This window comes from Lactuca virosa, chromosome 7 (assembly GCF_052849685.1).
Source record: "Lactuca virosa cultivar CGN04683 chromosome 7, Lactuca_virosa_CGN04683_v6, whole genome shotgun sequence".
Classification (NCBI taxonomy): domain Eukaryota; kingdom Viridiplantae; phylum Streptophyta; class Magnoliopsida; order Asterales; family Asteraceae; genus Lactuca; species Lactuca virosa.
In genome coordinates, this window is record NC_136432.1 from 99,300,646 (window position 1) to 99,318,707 (window position 18,062).

At 37.7% G+C, this 18,062-nt stretch overlaps 1 protein-coding gene across 1 annotated transcript; it reads left to right on the plus strand.

Annotated features, from left to right (window-relative positions):
- The first annotated feature begins 11,575 nt into the window (after positions 1 to 11,575).
- Positions 11,576 to 15,252, plus strand: LOC145124689 (bHLH transcription factor RHL1-like). Its single transcript, XM_079060118.1, has 8 exons — positions 11,576 to 11,739; positions 11,827 to 12,224; positions 12,304 to 12,390; positions 12,468 to 12,638; positions 12,730 to 12,795; positions 13,568 to 13,633; positions 13,753 to 13,821; positions 14,704 to 15,252. Exons 2-8 carry the CDS (start codon positions 11,835 to 11,837, stop codon positions 15,052 to 15,054), a joined length of 1,200 nt encoding a protein of 399 aa, XP_078916244.1. The 5' UTR covers positions 11,576 to 11,739; positions 11,827 to 11,834; the 3' UTR covers positions 15,055 to 15,252.
- The last annotated feature ends 2,810 nt before the right edge of the window (positions 15,253 to 18,062 follow it).

Sequence of the window (18,062 nt, forward strand, 5' to 3'; positions counted from 1 at the left end):
CACAGATTTGAGAAACGCTCAGCAGACTGTGCTTCAGCTCAGGAGCATAGTTGACATTATCAAAACTGAGCACTCCGTTCATCACCGTTCCTTTTTGCGTTATCTTTCCTCCTTCTCCGCCCGCGAAGGAGACATATCCCTCATTAAATGTATGTATGTCGTGCAGTTGGGAGATATCTCCAGTCATGTGCCGAGAGCAGCCGCTGTCGACATACCACGGTCTGACGACATTCCTCCGCAACTGTCCCTGCACGATGAGCGGAATTATTTAGATTTGGGGACCCAGATCATTACAGTCCTGGGTTGACCCTTAACTTTCGCAGATTCATTTTTCAATTTTTCTTTTGATTTTTCTTTTTCAACAGATATAGAGGAGGATGATGACTGATCAGATTTTAATTTTGGTAACCATTGAAAATTAGGTTTTGAAATAGCTTTCTTCTCAGTTTGCTTTAAGCTGGTGGATTTTCTACTCGAAGAGTTTGAAGATCCAGACCTACTCGACTTTGGCTTAGCTTGGTTCGATTTTGGCAAACTGTTTGTGAATTTATTGAAAACCTGTTTGTTCTTTTGAAAACCTGCCATTTTCTTGTTTTGATTTGTTTTCCAGTCATCATCTCAAGAGCGAGTTCTGGAGGATTTTCTAATTAAAGATCTTCCTCTAGACTCATTCTCTCCTCTTTTAGACATGTGATGCACAAACATTCGATTTAAACAATTTCTGGCAATATGACCAGCAATACCACAGTTGAAACAAATTTGTTTATTATCATTAGAAATGGTACTGTTCTTGTGAGATTTCTTGCGTTTATTATCTTTTCTAGCATTTTCACATTTGCAAGAACAAGCACTAGATTGTGTAGCAAACGTGGAAGATGTAGAAGCACTTGAATCAGATTTAGCAACTTTATCAGAAACAACATCATTATTTTCAATTTTATCATTCTGAAATAACACACCACCAGAAACAAAAACATCAGTTTTAGAATTTAAAACAGACTCATCACAAAACTCAACACCAAATATTGACACTGAATTATTCGACTCAGCCTTTTCATCTTCATGCTCCCCCTAAACTACTGACACATCTGCACTTAAGGTAGAAATGTTAGTATCCAAAATTTTATCAGTTGAGCATGTTGCTTGTTCAGAAGCAGACTTTCCATAAACTAAAAAAGGTTTTCTATTAATCTCTTCTTGAGATAGAGGAATGACAGTATAGGTATGATTGAATGGAGGAGGGACACTCTCAAAACCTAATCCTACTTTCTTTTGGTTTCCACAAGTAATGTCCTTCCACTGCATATGTCCTTCTATCGTTTTTGTAACTACTTCACTTGACCCATCGAATTTGTTGAAAATAAATTCAGCATTTTCAAGACGATTTTTCAATGCGTCAAGTTCAGCGGTTACAGCAGCAAATTTTCTTTTGAGATGATCATAGTTCTCGCATTTGTTGCTGTAATCCTCTTGCAGTTTCTTAAAGTTATTTGTTTTATTCTCTAATTGTGTTTTTAACGGCTTTTGATTTTTCCTAAGAGTGTATCCCTCATATTTAAGGTCCTCGTTCTCTCTCTTGATCAATTCAATTTGGTCTCGCAAAAATTTAACAGTTTTAATACAAGACTGAGAGCAACCAAAATTCAGTAACCTCGGGTTTGACAGGCTCTGGAGTGGTTTGCACCATGAATGCAAACTGAAGATTCATCATCTCTTCTTCAGGATCCTTCTCTGTTTCTTCTTCCACACCATCCTTGATCTGGGCAAGATGTGCACTTTCAGGTCCTGAAATATTCAGAGCCTGAATTTGGTCTTCCCAATCAAAGGATTGGGCCACCATCGCCAAGTTAGCAGTCTGATTGCTTAAAGAAGATCCCTTGTTGACATAGGTCACCGACACCATGGTTCGATCAGAATTCTCTCTTCGGTCTGGCTTTGGACACTCCCTTGCAAAATGCCCAGGCTCATGACAATTGTAGCATCTCAGCTTCCCTTTGTTGAACCCCACTTTCTTGTCAGAGTTCACGCTCCAATTGTTCTTTCCGGTTTTCTTGGAAAACTGCTTTGCCCTAAAAACAGTCATGGCCATTTGCCAAGTGATGTCCATCTCCTCTACATCCTCTGGATGGATCTAGTCTAGGTCAGCAAAAGATAGTTGTAGGGAAAGCTCTCCGACCACAAAAGCATTGTAACAGTTCACCAGAGCAGTGGCGAGGGCCAGATTTTCTTCCTTCTCTTTCAATGATGAAGCTTGAGAACTGAAACCATGAGATTGAACGGGTGCATCTGTGGATGAAGCAACACTAGAACCAACTTGTTGTGGTAAAGTTTGAGGTTGAGGAACTTGAAGATGTTGCATTTGAGGGATCACGTATGAGGTAGGCTGATGAGTTACATAGGGTTGAACTTGAGGAACATGAGCTAGAGGAGCTTGAGGAGTAGAGAAACTTGAAAAAGCAGTGTTGTTGGTGGTTTGGATCCCAAGATTTGTTGTGGAGTATGAATTAACATGATTAATCTCCCTTTGCTTATCATCAAGATCACAAGCCTTAATGATCGCCATTGTTTCTGCCAAACTCAAACGGTTCAAATCTTTGGTCTTTTTAATCACTGAGACATTCATATCCCAAGATTTTGGCAGAGAGTTTAGCAGCTTCTTGTTAATCTCAGATCTTGTAACCATAACACCAGCAGAGCTCATTTCTGTGGTAAGTGTGATAAACCTTTGCAACTGATTCTCAAGTGTTTCTCCCAAGACATGGTTAAACATATTGAACTTTTGTCGCAGCATGTCTTGGCAACTCTGTTTCATGTCTTCGTTGCCTTCATAGACTTCAATCAGTGCTTCCCATAATGCCTTTGCTTATGTATACTCACGGAAACCTTGAGCAATTTCCGGAGATAATGCCATGGTAAGTGTAGCAAGAGCCTTTTCCTGTTCCTCGACTCTTTCGAAATCATCGTCAGTGTAATTCTCAACTTGCTTATCCATTACTGTGCCATCTTCCAATGTTGTTGTGATGCGGATTGGACCTCTCAGAATGCTTCGCCAAATCTTGAAATCTTTCATTTTGATGTACTTTTCAATCCGATATTTCCATTATGGAAATCCTTCCGCGGATAACAGTCGGGGAATTCGAAAAGTGGTTCCCATAATTGCATCCAATTCATGGTGAGCTGACATGCTTTGAGATTCCGTTTTTTTTAAAAAAAAATTGTTGTTTTTTATTTGTTTGTTGTTTTTTTTTTTAATTTTTAATAAAAATTAACTTGAAAAACAAATCAAAAGATCAAATAGAATGGGTTTTCGGTTGAGGAGTGATGACCGAAAATCAAGGAATTCGGTATGATGAAAGGATAAGGTTTTCGGTTGAGAGATGATGACCGAAAACAATGAATTTGGTTGAAAGAGGGTTTTTGGTTTAGGGTGATAAAGGGGGTTTTCGGTTTATGAAGATTAAGAGATTTCGGTTTATGAGTGGTGTTCGGTTTCTGAAGGTTTAGAGGTTTTCGATTGAAAACAGTTTTCGGTTTCTGAAGATTCAAAGGATTTCGGTTGAAGAATAGTTTTCAGTTGATGAAGATTCAAAGGTTTTCGGTTGAAGAACAATTTTTGGTTTCTGAAGATTCAAAGGATTTCGGTTGAAGAACAGTTTTCGGTTGATGAAGATTCAAAGGTTTTCGGTTCAAGAACAGTTTTCGGTTTCTGAAGATTCAAACCAAAAACTAACAGATTTCAATGAAAGACTTGGTTTTCTGATTCGATTCTGATTTCCACGCAATGAGAATACCGAATGAAGCTTCAAAACATACTGGATCTGACAGAAATTGGTTGAATATATGTTTTCGGTTTATGAAGAACCAACCGAAAACAGTGAGAATTCAATGAAAAACTAATTTCCAGGCAGATTTCAATTCCACACGATGCAGTTTCTGATCTGATCTTCAAAACACTAGAAAATAGTAAGTTTCTAGACACCAAGAACGTGAAGAACAAAGCTGTGAAAACCGAAAAGCTGAAGAACACACTTGATTGACACCAGATGTGCTCTGATACCAATTGTAAGGTCCTTGATGGAAAGATCTTCACCAGTGATCAATCAAGCATAAGAAATAAAGAAGAAATGGAGTAGAAGATGGAATGAAACTTGAGCTTGCATACAATTCACACAAGGAAATGTCTGATACAACTCAAGGACCGAAAACTGCAAAAGAACAACTCATAAGATCTGACAGCCTGACAACCTATATATACCCACAAGGACCGAAAACAGTTTTCTGTCAGCAGACCGAAAACTGGTTTTCGGTCACACCTTAACCGAAAGCTTCCTAGACCGAAAACATCAAACATTCCAAAAGACTCCAAAATACAAAGACAAATGCCCTAACTCATCTATACATTGGATGCCTAGCCCAAACCATATATATTGGCCCTTCAGGAACACTCTGGGGAATACCCTAAGCCCTAATGAGCCACTGCAACTGACTTGGGCAGAGTTCTTGGTGCTATTCAAGCACAAGTTCTGCTCGGCCCAAAATCTGCTGGAGTTGGAGAACAAATTTCTGACATTGAAGAAAGACAACATGTCAGTTGATGAATACACCAATGCCTTTACAGACAAAATAGAGTTTGCTTTGCGCATCGTCCCAGACGAGCTGACAAAAGTTGACCGGTACGCAAAAGGACTCCCATGGGAGTACGCAGTGCCAGTACGACAGGTACCTACTCTGTAGGCAGCTATTTGGGCTGCCAAGTCTGTTGAGGATATGATCAAGGGGAGAACCGCCAGCAAGGTTGAAGTTGGAGAAAAGAGAAAGTTTGAAGGAACTTCAGGTTCCAACAAGAAAACTAAATTTTCGAAGTCTAATTCGAAGAAGTTTGGAGGAGGAGGGAGAGGCGAAGGGAAATGGTGTGAAAAGTGCAAGAAAAAGCACTCTGGGAAGTGTAGTAAGGAGGTGACCTGCTACAAATGTGGAAAAACTGGGCATTATGCCAACGAGTGTCCGTCCAACAAGAGGATGTGCTTTGGATGTAACGAAGAAGGGCACATTTTGAAAGACTGTCCGAAAAAGAAAGAGGCAACAAAACCCAACATTCCACCAAAACCGAAGGCGAGGGCCTTTCAGATGACACTTGAAGCTGCAAAAGATGAAGCTGATGTCGCTTCAGGTACCTTTCTCGTAAACAAATTTCCTGCCCAAATTTTATTTGATTCTGGAGCCAACTACTCCTTTATTTCGTATGAATTTGGTAGAAAACTAGCTTTGCCTGTCGATAGACTAGATAATGCTCTATTAGTTAAAGTTGCTAGTGGCAAATTTGTACCTGTTAGCCATCTTATGAAAAACATCTTCATCGACTTGAATGGGAATAAGTTCCATGAGGAATTATTGCCTATTGAGCTAAATGGTTTCGACATCGTGCTGGGAATGGATTGGCTTAGCGCCAATGATGCCAAAATATTGTGCAGGAAGAAGATAGTAAAAGTAAACCCGCCAGGAAGGAATCATTTATGGTGTATCGGGACAAACACAGAGTAAATTCTGAAATCATTTCTCTAATGAAAGCCAAAAAGTGTTTGGTCAAAGGATGTAAAGAAGGAGAAAAAGAAGATGCAGAGCATTCCCGTGGTGTGTGATTATCCGGAAGTATTTCCTGAAGATCTTCCTGGATTACCGCCTGATCGACAAATAGAATTTCGTATCGACTTGTTTCCACGAACCATGCCAATAGCAAAAGCACCGTACCGATTAGCACCAACAGAGATGAAGGAGCTAATGATGCAACTTCAGGAGGTATTGGACAAAGGTTTCATTAGACCTAGTTCATCACCCTGGGGAGCTCCGGTGTTATTCGTAAAGAAAAAGGACGGGAGTATGAGGATGTGCATTCATTACAGAGAGTTGAATAAGGAAACGATAAAGAATAGATATCCATTGCCAAGGATTGATGACCTGTTCGATCAACTACAAGGTTCAAGCTATTTTTCAAAGATCGACCTAAGGTCAGGATATCATCAGCTGAAGGTGAAAGAGCAGGATATCGAGAAGACTTCATTCAGAACACGATATGGACACTACGAGTTTTTAGTTATGTCGTTTGGACTAACCAATGCTCCAGCAGCATTCATGGATTTAATGAACAGTGTTTTTAAACCGTTCCTTGATAAATCTGTGATAGTGTTCATAGATGACATTCCGATTTACTCGAAAAGCCAAGAGGAGCATGGCAGACACTTGCGAGAAGTGTTGGAAGTCTTGAAGAAGGAGAAGCTGTATGCCAAGTTCTCTAAATGTGATTTTTGGATTCGATAAGTCCAGTTCTTGGGTCACGTGGTCAACCAAGAAGGGATAATGGTTGATCCAGTTAAGATTGAAGCTGTGATGAAGTGGGAACAACCGAAAAGTCCCACGGAGATCCGAAGCTTTCTGGGATTAGCCGGATATTAACAAAGGTTTATCCAAGGCTTTTCTTCGATCGCTACTCCATTGACAACTTTGACCCACAAAGGAGCTACTTATACTTGGAGTGATAAACACAAAGAAGAATTCGAGTTGATAAAGAAGAAGCTATGTGAAGCACCGATTCTTTCTCTACCCGATGGAGATGAGGACTTTGCTGTCTATAGCGATGCGTCTGGGGTTGGGTTTGTTTGTGTTTTGACCCAAAGAGAAAAGGTGATAGCATATGCATCTCGATAGCTGAAAGAGCGTGAAAAGAACTACTCCACTCATGATCTGGAGTTGGCAGTGGTAGTATTTGCTCTAAAAATATGGAGGCATTACCTCTATGGCACGAAGTGCAAACTTTTCACTGATCATAAGAGTCTCCAATATCTCTTTAATCAGAAAGAATTGAATATGAGGCAAAGACGCTGGCTAGAGTTACTTAAGGACTATGACTGTGAGATACTTTACCACCCCGGTAAAGCCAGTGTTGTTGCTGATGCTCTCAGTCGGAAAGTCAATCTTGAGAGAAAAAGGCCAAGAGCGTTGAGAATAGAAGTTGTCTCGACAATTGTGGAGAGTATAAAGAAAGCTCAAGAAGAAGCTTCAGAAAAGAATGACCGAAAGGAGGAACGTTTGGGCAAAACGTTAGTGTTCGGTATAAACAGTCATGGACTGAAGGTATTCCAATATCGGATTTGGGTACCTAAGTCAGGAGGAGTAAGAGATCTTCTGATGGAAGAAGCTCACAAAAGCATGTACTCGATTCATCCCGGTAGCACTAAAATGTATAGGGACCTAAAACCCTATTACTGGTGGCCGACGATGAAACTCGATATTGAAAAGTATGTGACCGAGTGTGTGACATGTGCGAGAGTTAAGGCACAACATCAGAAACCATATGGGATTTTAGAACCTATACCTGTACCGATGGGTAAGTGGGAAGACATTGCCATGGATTTTTTCACTAAGCTGCCTAGAACAAAGACTGGTCACGACATGATTTGGGTGGTCGTTGATCGCTTCACTAATAGTGTGCACTTCATAAAAGCCAATGAGAAATGGTCTATAGATAAGCTTGCGAATTCTTACGTGAAGGAAATTGTGAGGCTTTACAGGGTGCCATTAACGATTGTATCAGATTGTGACAGTCGTTTCACCTTGCGATTTTGGAAGAGTCTACAAGAGAAATTGGGTACCAAGTTGTGTTTGAGTACAACTTACCATCCACAGACTGATGGGCAGAGCGAACGAACGATACAAACGCTTGAAGATATGTTGAGAGCATGTACCTTGGAATTCCAAGGCAAATGGGATGAACACTTGCCTTTGGTAGAATTTTCCTACAATAATAGTTTCCACTCGAGCATTAAGATGGCACCTTATCAATCTTTGTACGGACATAAGTGTCATACGCCATCTTGTTGGCTTGAGGCTGGGGAAAAGCAGTTTATGGGACCCGAGATAGTCCATCAGACTGCTGGAAAGTTGAAAATAATTAGGGAGATAATGTTAGCAGCTCAGGATCGTCAAAAGAGCTATGTTGACAACAAGCGAAGACCGATGACTTTTGAAGTTGGAGATTCGGTTTTGCTTAAAGTCTCACTGTGGAAGGGACTTATAAGGTTTGGAAAAAGGGGAAAGTTAAGTCCAAGGTTTATTGGACTGTTTAAAGTTCTTCAGAGGATTGGGAACCAAGCTTACAAGCTCGAATTACCCGAAGAACTGAATGGAATTCATAACACTTTCCATGTGTGTTATTTGAGGAAGTTCACGGGAGAAGTTCCCGATATAATTCCAATTTCTGAGCTAAAAATTGATGAGAACAAAAGGTTAATTGAAGAACGAGAGGCAATCGTTGACCGAAAGACTAAGAAGTTACGACGCAAGATGGTCAAATTAGTGTTTGTCTGTTGGAAACATACGAATTGGCCAAATCTCACCTGGGAAACGGAGAGTGACATGATGAGTCGCTATCCGCATTTGTTTGTTGATGTGTGATTCCGGGGACGGAATCATCCTAAGGGGGAGAGAATTGTAACGCCCGTGTTTCTAGGTTAGACATTAATGATGATGTAATAGTCTAGGTTAACCTTTGTAACTCGTTTTGAAATAATAAGAATGTATTATTTGAGTATTATGTGTTTATTGCTTAATTGTGTGATTTAAATGAATTAAGGATAAAAATAAGCGATAAAATAAAATATTAGATAAGCCCGATATCTATACATGAAGAGGTAGTGGTCGTTACGAGGATTCCGAAAATATAAAGAATGTCGAAATCCGAGTTATAACGAAGAAGTTATGACACTGTGTGACGTAAATAGTGAATTTACGATATACCAATATTTAGTCTTAGTGGTCTAAACGAAAGTCGTAGAATACGTTAAACCGAAAGCGTACATAAAAGAACGTCTAAATCTGACTTCGTAAGAGGAAGTTATGATTTTTCGAAGTTTCGACTTAGCGGTATGCAGCCCAAAGTTCGAATATGAGATCGTGTGATTTCTAGCCGAAACAATTTAAATGAGAATCGAAGATCTCATCGATAGTAATGCAACAGTAAAAAGACAGACGAAAACGGACGTCAGATGAAGAAGTTAATAATTTCTAACGGAGTTTTCCTGTCCCGGCCTACTGAAAATATAATATTAAAAATAAAGTCAAAATTAGCCGACGGAGTCTAAACGAGAGTTATAGAGCATAATCTCACCTACGCGTGCATATAAAGAACGTCAAAAACAGAGCTCGTATGCGAAAGATATGAATTTCTGAAGTTCGGGGCACGAACCCCGACACTGTGTCAGAGCTCACGACGTGAACACAGTGTTCACGACGTGAACAGGTGCTGGACGCCTTCCAGAGCAAGTGGAATGATGACGAACGCAATGACCTATGCCTGACCAAACTCACGACGTGAATTTTTGAGATTCACGACGTGAATCCAGAAAATCGACTATAAATAGAAAGCGAAGGGCAGTTGGCCATGGTTGCTAATTCCTTCACTCTCTCACTCCCTATACCCTCTCTAGCTATCTTGAAGTACCCCCGAAGCCTCGGTATGATCCCGACACCCGAAGAAAGTCCCGACGCTCCGAAGATCCCGAGAAGAAAAGAGTTTTCGAGCAGAAGCTCTGCCCGCGAGAAGCCCGGTGTGTGAAGATATCCTAGATTCATCGAAGAATACTACTTGAAGAGGCGTAGTGCTGTCCGAGCATCGTCTTATCAAGTGAGTGCATAATCTCTTTCATAAACACGATTTTAATACAAGTATTGTTTGAATGTATTAAGTATACGTTTTAAGAGAGTGTATAATCCCTTTCTTCTAACACATAGGTATGAAGTATCTTCTATAGAATACGTGTTATGTGTATATATATTATCTGTGTATTTGGAGTGAGTATCGAATGAATATTTTATACAGCTTTTAAGTTGTATATGAATGTATAAGTATATTGTTATCTACTAAAATGTTGGGTACAACATGGGTAGATAGTTAACGTGTGATAAAATGATGAGAGTCCTCGATGTCGTTGCTGATTCAGTCATCTAGCGGGGTTTAGATGACGACCACAGACTTTTCTAGACAGTCTAGTGGAACGCTGGTAGGCTCACTACCTGTAGGTGTTAATGAACTTGAGTGTTCATTTGCTGTACTCCATCCCCCACATCGTTGCCTTGTTTGACATATATTGCTGAGGAAACCCCGAAGCATGTGGTGTCGCCCCGATGAAAAATCCTTAGGCTAGGTCCCTTGTGATAGTTGTTTTAGGGACGTAAAGTGAGGATAACGGGAATGGGTAATTGGGTTATTGTTGGTTGATGAAATTAATATAATTATTTATTGTGGGTTGAAAACCCTATATGCTCACCAGGCTCCCAAGCCCGACCCACTCAGTTTTCTTTGTATTACAGGTAGTGGCGCGACAGCATAAGTTGGACGACTTATCAAGATATTTTGATTATAGGCCTGTAGTGTATATAACTGTTGTAAGGCTTATAATGTGTCGTTTATGCTTTTGATCTGTGTCGGAACATGACATCCCGAGTTTTGTTATATAATGAAAATACATATCTTTAAGAAATGCTTTGGTAAATCTTATTTTATCATATTTCGTTTTGGGAACAAATTCTGCAAATCTTTTAATCAAAGGATTACTCTGAAATTATTTTAAAAACATAAATTAAACCGGTCTTTTCTGGCCGTGATTTTGGGAATGTCACACCAACCATGCCGTGGGCACCGTAGAATAAAAATTATGAAAATTAAATGAATAGACGTATGCCTGAAATGGGTGTTACAATTAGAAAAATCATACACACTAACCTTCTTCAACAGTCCTTCAAACTTGCGAACTAAAGCCTTCTTGATGGTATATGAGATACGGTTCCCCTCGAATTACAACAAAACAAAGAAGCTTAAAAAACTATACTATAGCAAACAAAACAAAAAAAACTTAGCCATGACAAATCGATACCTTCTCGTCCATTAATACCACATCAATATTGTTCAATTTAGACGACTTAAAGTAAACATGTTGCTTCCATAAACGAACAACACTTCCTACGAAGTTCAACCCATTGATACCAATATTCAAATCACTAATCAACTAATATTGTGAGCCAATCTCCAACACTACAACAGTTCTAACAACTATATCTAACAATAATTATACCGACAATTGGCACACCTCATGCGTCATGTATACAGACAACAAGCATCAACATTAGCTCTTGAGCAGTTGAGTAGCCCAACCGGTTACAATGTAGCTTCAAGGCACAAAAAATTGAAAGATATACGGAAAGCTCAAAACGACAATCACAAGAACTCATAACTGCATCCCAACGAATAGTCTCTCCCAGTCGATTGACACGTCGAAAAACAACCATTTACTAAATGTCGTTTTTAGTAAATACTGTCGCATTAGACATGCTAGGTGGTCTTGAAATACATTGAAAGTCTATTTAAATTATATAGGATAAACCAATTGATTTTTAATTTTATACCTATTTCAATTTAATCTGGATCTCATCTTTCAATCACAATTTTGTAAAGTGAAAAATATAATGAGTAAACTATATGGATAATGACAACTTTGCAAAGATGTTTAGTTTAGCTATTTATATATACTCTTGGAGGATGAAACTAGAGGAAGAGAGAGCTTATGCCATTGAGAAACATTCCACACAAATATCCTTTGATGTTGTAAATACTTTTTTTTCTTCTTCTCCATCACCATCGTAACTCGAAATATATTTCCGAAATTACTCATAAATCTCACATTTACCAAGGTATGTGTCGTTAATGCGTATATGTTTATATTGTTTATGAATCGAGGGTTTAGTGTGTGCTTATGTATGTGTGTGTTTTTTTTGAAGAAACTAAAATGTCGCTTCAAGACCTCCAAAACGTTACCAACAGCTACGATCCCACGTCCTCTCATGAAGATTTCCTAGAGCAAATGCTTTGTGGTCTCCAGTCAGGAGTTTCTTGGCCGGATATATCCACCGGAACTGGCGGCGGAGGCGGTGCCGGTCAGAACAAACCAGTATTTCCATGGGACGTGGACCACTTTGATGACCAATCATCTTTTCTAGCATCAAAACTCCGGCAGCATCAGATCAGCGCCGGAACCGGTGGAGCAGGTAATCCATCTTCTGCTGTGAAATCTCTGCTTCTTCAACAGCAGTTGTTGCTCTCTCGAGGCTTAACCGGCGCCGGTGATTCTGTGCTTTTTGAAAATGACATGGTTGATGCTTCATCGTTCAAATCTCCGGTAACTGTTTTCCGGAGATTTATTGTAAATTAATATATTATTCTCCGATTTTTATGATGAATAATTGAATTATGTATAGAGTGGAGATAATTCGATTCAAACTCTCTTTAATGGGTTTGCCGGATCTATCCAATCCAATCAAACCCAGGACTTCCATTTCCCGCCGGTGAGTGTTCGTGTACGTGTATTTTCCGTTTTACTTTATCTTTTCATGATATGATATGTCCATAATCACCAACGCAGGCCCAGAGCTTCGGCTCTCAGGGGACGGCAGCAGCCTTGACTAACCAAGGACCAACCTCCGGCGGTGTAACTGCAACAGTAGGTGGCGGCAGTGGACCACCGACGCAGCCACGACAAAGAGTTAGAGCTAGAAGAGGACAAGCAACCGACCCACACAGCATAGCCGAAAGAGTAAACAAAATCATCAAACACCCATTAATCGCCCTCTCTTTTTCTCGTACTTCCATTTTGTATATCTTATTTTGATCGGAAATTATGGCAGTTACGGCGAGAGAGGATTGCAGAGAGGATGAAATCGTTACAAGAACTTGTCCCAAATGCTAACAAGGTATGACTATCAAACTATCAGCATCTTTAATTTTGTATTCACCGGCGACCGGTAATGAGCAGAAGCCGGCGGTGAGTATCAGTTGCAGTACACTCACACGTACTACATACAAAGGAATGATTATTAACCAATAAGAGATCGCGTGATAAGTGCGCGTGTTGAATTTCTAAAATATGATTTCGTGTGTACTTGAAATTGAAGGTGGAAGGCAGAAAATCCGGGAGTAGGTTCCGAAATCCGAATCATAGTCGGATTTGGGGAGGGGGTTGGTTTTGTCGCCAATTACCATTATAACCCTAAAATCATTTATTCTGTATTATAGTGTTTCGTTTATAAATAAATAATTTCACGAACAGGTATATAATGAAAACATTTTCTTGAGAATTTAACACATAAAGTCAAAGTCGTCTTATTATTTTTTTCTTTCTTTAAATATGAGTTTTCTCAAAATTCTCTAATGCAAAAAACACATCTTTTATTTTGCGTGAAAATTTTCAACTTTTTATTTTACCGTTTGGAATTTGTTATTATGTATATTATTTACTTAAATGTAAGTTTTTTTTTTTGTTTTTTTTAATTTTATTTATTTATTTATTTATTTTACTTAAATGTAAGTGTTAGGTTTGAAGTCAATAAGATCTTCGTTAGCAATGTAGAACTTAATAAATAATTGAAGTCAAAAGCAATATAATTATGAATATATGTTATTATTATCTCTAATAACTATTTTTTATTGATGGATATTTTGTTAATATGGGTTGTGGAATGACAGACAGACAAGGCTTCAATGCTAGATGAGATCATAGACTATGTAAAATTCCTCCAGCTCCAAGTCAAAGTATTCTCTCTCTCTCTCTCTCTCTCTCTCTCTCTATATATATATATATATATATATATATATTTATATATATATATATGAGAACACTAAAGAAATACTAATTAAGCATTTTGGATTAGGTACTAAGCATGAGTAGATTGGGAGGTCCTGCTGCTGTTGCCCCTCTTGTAGCTGACATCTCCACAGAGGTTATATCTTTAATTTTTAACAATTTGATCATAATTTTGAAAATTATTTTAATGAGTAATGATCTAAGATAAGATACTTTAATTTGTCATATATAGCTCATTAATTTTCTTTTTAGTAAATTATATACGATTTCACTCATTGTATATATATACCGATGTAGAAAAAAATGTCAAGGGACAGAGGGTTACAATAAGTTATAAGTAGATGTTTATGTTTAGTAAAAATATATATTTAACTATTAATACAAGCCGTGTATTTAGTAATACAAGTGTATGAATAGAAAATGTATGTATCTTGTATATTGTATATCCTATATAACTTAACATTTAGTGTTTGCATCACTAGGTATAAATGCCACCTCAACAATATTTTACCATCTAAATTGATAAGCAAGTTACCAAACAAGGTAAGTAGAACATTTTTTGAATAATGATTATGCATACGAAAAAGGTTAATAATACAACTGAAACTAATCAAAAGATATATTATTATATTACGTACTTTATCTAATTATCAACATCAAGTGGAAAAAGACTATGTAAACTTTTTACCATTATAACACTACTTGATCAAATAGGCAAAAGGGCATATAAATTTTATTTTAGGGGTAGGTTTGCGTTGATTTTGTTGTATCTAGGGTTTGATTTTAAACTGCTATAAATAGAAAGCTAAAGACAAGAATCGACCTTAAAAAACCAATCCTTATCAAACCCCACCCTTTTCTCCATATCAAATAAACGACACACAGAAAGAAGCCAGCACGCGTGCTTACTTTCCCAGTTCCACCACCGCCCCCTACCCCACCCCACCCCACCCTCTTCTGCAAAATTACATTTATATCCCCATGCAAAACATTGACGTGTATTTTTATGCTTTTACAGGGAGGTCGTGACGCTTTAGAAGGAGGTGCTGCTGCGGGACGAAGCAACAATGGAACATCGTCTTCAAACAATGACACCATGACGGTGGCGGAGAATCAGGTGGTGAAGCTGATGGCGGAGGATATGGGGTCAGCCATGCAGTACTTACAAGGGAAAGGTCTTTGTCTCATGCCGATTTCCCTAGCAACTGCTATCTCCACCGCCACCTGCCACCCTTCTTCCTCAAGGAACAACCACCAGTTACTTGGTGGTGGGCCTTCCTCTCCCAATGTTTCTGTGCTGACTGCTCAATCCGCGAACGGAATACTGCCACCAGAGGTGTCTCCATCAAAGAATCCACCTCCATCTTGAAGCCGTGCTATTCACCGGCGTTAACTTTTGATTACAACCCAGTCGACTTTAGAAAAAAAAAAAAAAAAAAAAAAAAAAAAAAAAAAAACATGACTTCGGCGACCGTCTGTCAACGCTCTACCAAACTTGTGTTTTGTGGGGTCTTTTGAATTTATGCGTAATCATTTTCTAAGTGCATTTGAGACGTTGTTTTGGACAGACTGAGCTACATCTTTAATTAATTGATTAATGATAACTTAAAAAGCCAAAAAAATCCCATTACATATATCAATATAGTCGGTTTGTTGAATCAAGTTGCTTAACAAAAAAATATCTTATTTTCATTAAGATAACGTAAAAAATGAAGTCGATTAACGATAATAAATAGAGTAAAGTTTTGGTTTGTGTGGTTTGGCCAAAATCACATTTTTGTTCCAATATTGGTTTTTTCTTATAGGGTTTTGGTAACATTGGTGGTCATTCCGACAGTTACCGTTAACAGCCTAGCTGTTAATTTTTAGAATACGATTAATTTACCCATGTATTTTATCATTAAGTAACTAAGTTTAAACCTGTGAAAATTACGGCTAAAAAATAAAACTATTATTTATAATTCGAATCTTAATGACTAATCAAATATTTACAAAAAATAATAATAATAATAATTTACAAAGATAGAAAAGTTGGTGACTTCGATCCTCAAATCAAAAAAATTAAAAAATTACATAGACAGCAAAATCCATATATAAAAGGGTTAGTAACTAATTAAAAATTTATACAACTACTAAACCCATTTAACCAGTATTGAATATAAAATTAAAAAGTTCATTACTTATTTAAACAGTTACTAATTTTTTTACCAAGTCAAACTAAACACGTAAAATGGATTGATAAATTTCTCAATAATTAAACTACACCAACTAAACACTAATTAACAACCGATTTTACTTGCTTATGTTCTTTTAAGTCATTCTATTTTGAAAATTTACCTAATTACAACATTCGAATTTCAACTTTCTTTCTTAGGACATTGAAATTTAAAAAATATACTCGTTTCTACGAAGAGCTGAAAGTGGAAAGCTACAATATACGAATAAATGAAAGTAACTAAGTAACTCTCACCACCATTACAACCACCAAGGGAGGAACACAAACATAATAAGTCGAAATCAAATTTTCAAAACATAACAATTTAAACAAGGAAATTTTGTTCAAAATTATTCATTCTAAAAAATAAAACTTATAAACAATATCGTCGTATTGCTGATCAAAATGAAAGTCGATGAACTTTCATTTTTGTGAAGTGTTGCAAAATTATTTCTAAACTATTCTATTCGGCAAGTTGTCTTTTCAAATTACCAAACCAAATAGTCATTCAAACAAACATCTTCTATTTTATTCTTTAACATCCCTCGTTTAAATAAGACTCACGTTATAAATAAATAACACATACATATTTTGATTTTGATATTGTTTACTTTTATTTTATACCAATAAATAGATAGATATTTTTATGTTTCTAAATTTTTATATTTTTACAATATCAAACAATATATAATCTATAGCTAAACAATAAATAAGTAATACTTAATTTTAATTTATAGATAATAATTGTCCTATAATTCTAGCCTAGTACCTACATTACACTTCATACTTTACAAAGTCTCAAGGTAAGGTCTGAAGATATTCCATATCTACTATTTAAGAAAAAGAAAAAGAAAGAGTAGCAATTTAGTGTCCTATGAGAAGAGCTCAGAGAAGGTAGAGCTGTAACATCCTAAACATAATAGGTAAAAATTTCATTTTTAATTCAATTCAAAACCATCAAATATTCATGTCAAACCATTCAAAAAGTATGTCATAGTAAATAGTTATCAGAGTACAATTCTCAAAATCATAAAAGTGCAGAAAACATGGGTGGATGCACTACGATCAAGCCGGACCTTTCCCTTTCAAACTGGAAGTACCAAAAACATAAACTTAAACCGTAAGCACAAATCTTAGTGACTTCTCCCAAATACCACATACTGTATATATCATACATACATATCATGCTAAAGCAAGTATGAGTCTATTCTAACCCTGAGTCCCTTCCGAATCTCTGAGTCCCTTTTGACTCCTTGAGTCCCTTTCGATTCCATGAGTCCCTTCCGACTCCTTCGATATCTTCTAAAGGGTATAGGTCTATTTCACCCCTACAGCTAAGCATACAATCATACTAGCATGAGTCACAAAGACATCAAGCTCATATATACATACTAGTAAGTGTCACACCGATCACTACTATTATACTACATAATCCAATGGGCCGGCATTGGTGCCTTCGACCCACAACTACAGTGAGGAGACTTACCTCAGACTAAAGAAAGACAAATGACACTCCCGGGATGTTGCTACCACGACTCCTCACACTGAACATTCCAAATTAACCCTAATAAATAATCAAGGTAATAACCCACAAAAGGTCCAAACTACCCTCTAACATGATAAAGGGGTAAAAGACCATTTACCCTTCCTTTAATAGGCCCCTCAACCCATGACCCAAACCCAAAATACCTAAGGTCCAACAAGACCCAATAGAACTAAGGCCCAACAATGGCCCAAAAAGGCATAAGGCCCCACAATAGACCAAACGACCTAAAGCCCAAAAAGGGTTCCTGGTGAGTACGCTAAGCGTACCACCAGTACGCCTCGCGTACCAGCTTTCACCGAAAAGAATATGGGGGTTTAGGTACGTATGCTTACGTATGCCCCGTGTACGTCCCAACTAGTCAAAACTTCATTAAGCACTTAATGCTCTAGGTACAAACATCCGAATTGCAGGTCCAACGCTTGGGGAATGTCTTAAACGATAAAGTCATCAACTTTATGCCTTTGTATGCCTCAAAGAGACCCACCATGCATTTCTAACATTCTAACTTCATAATAAGACTATAAACTCATGCATGGTTGAGCTTAACCCGTCAAGATGCCATATTTATGATTCTATAACTCCAGAAATATCAAGAAATGACCAACACATGTTCTGG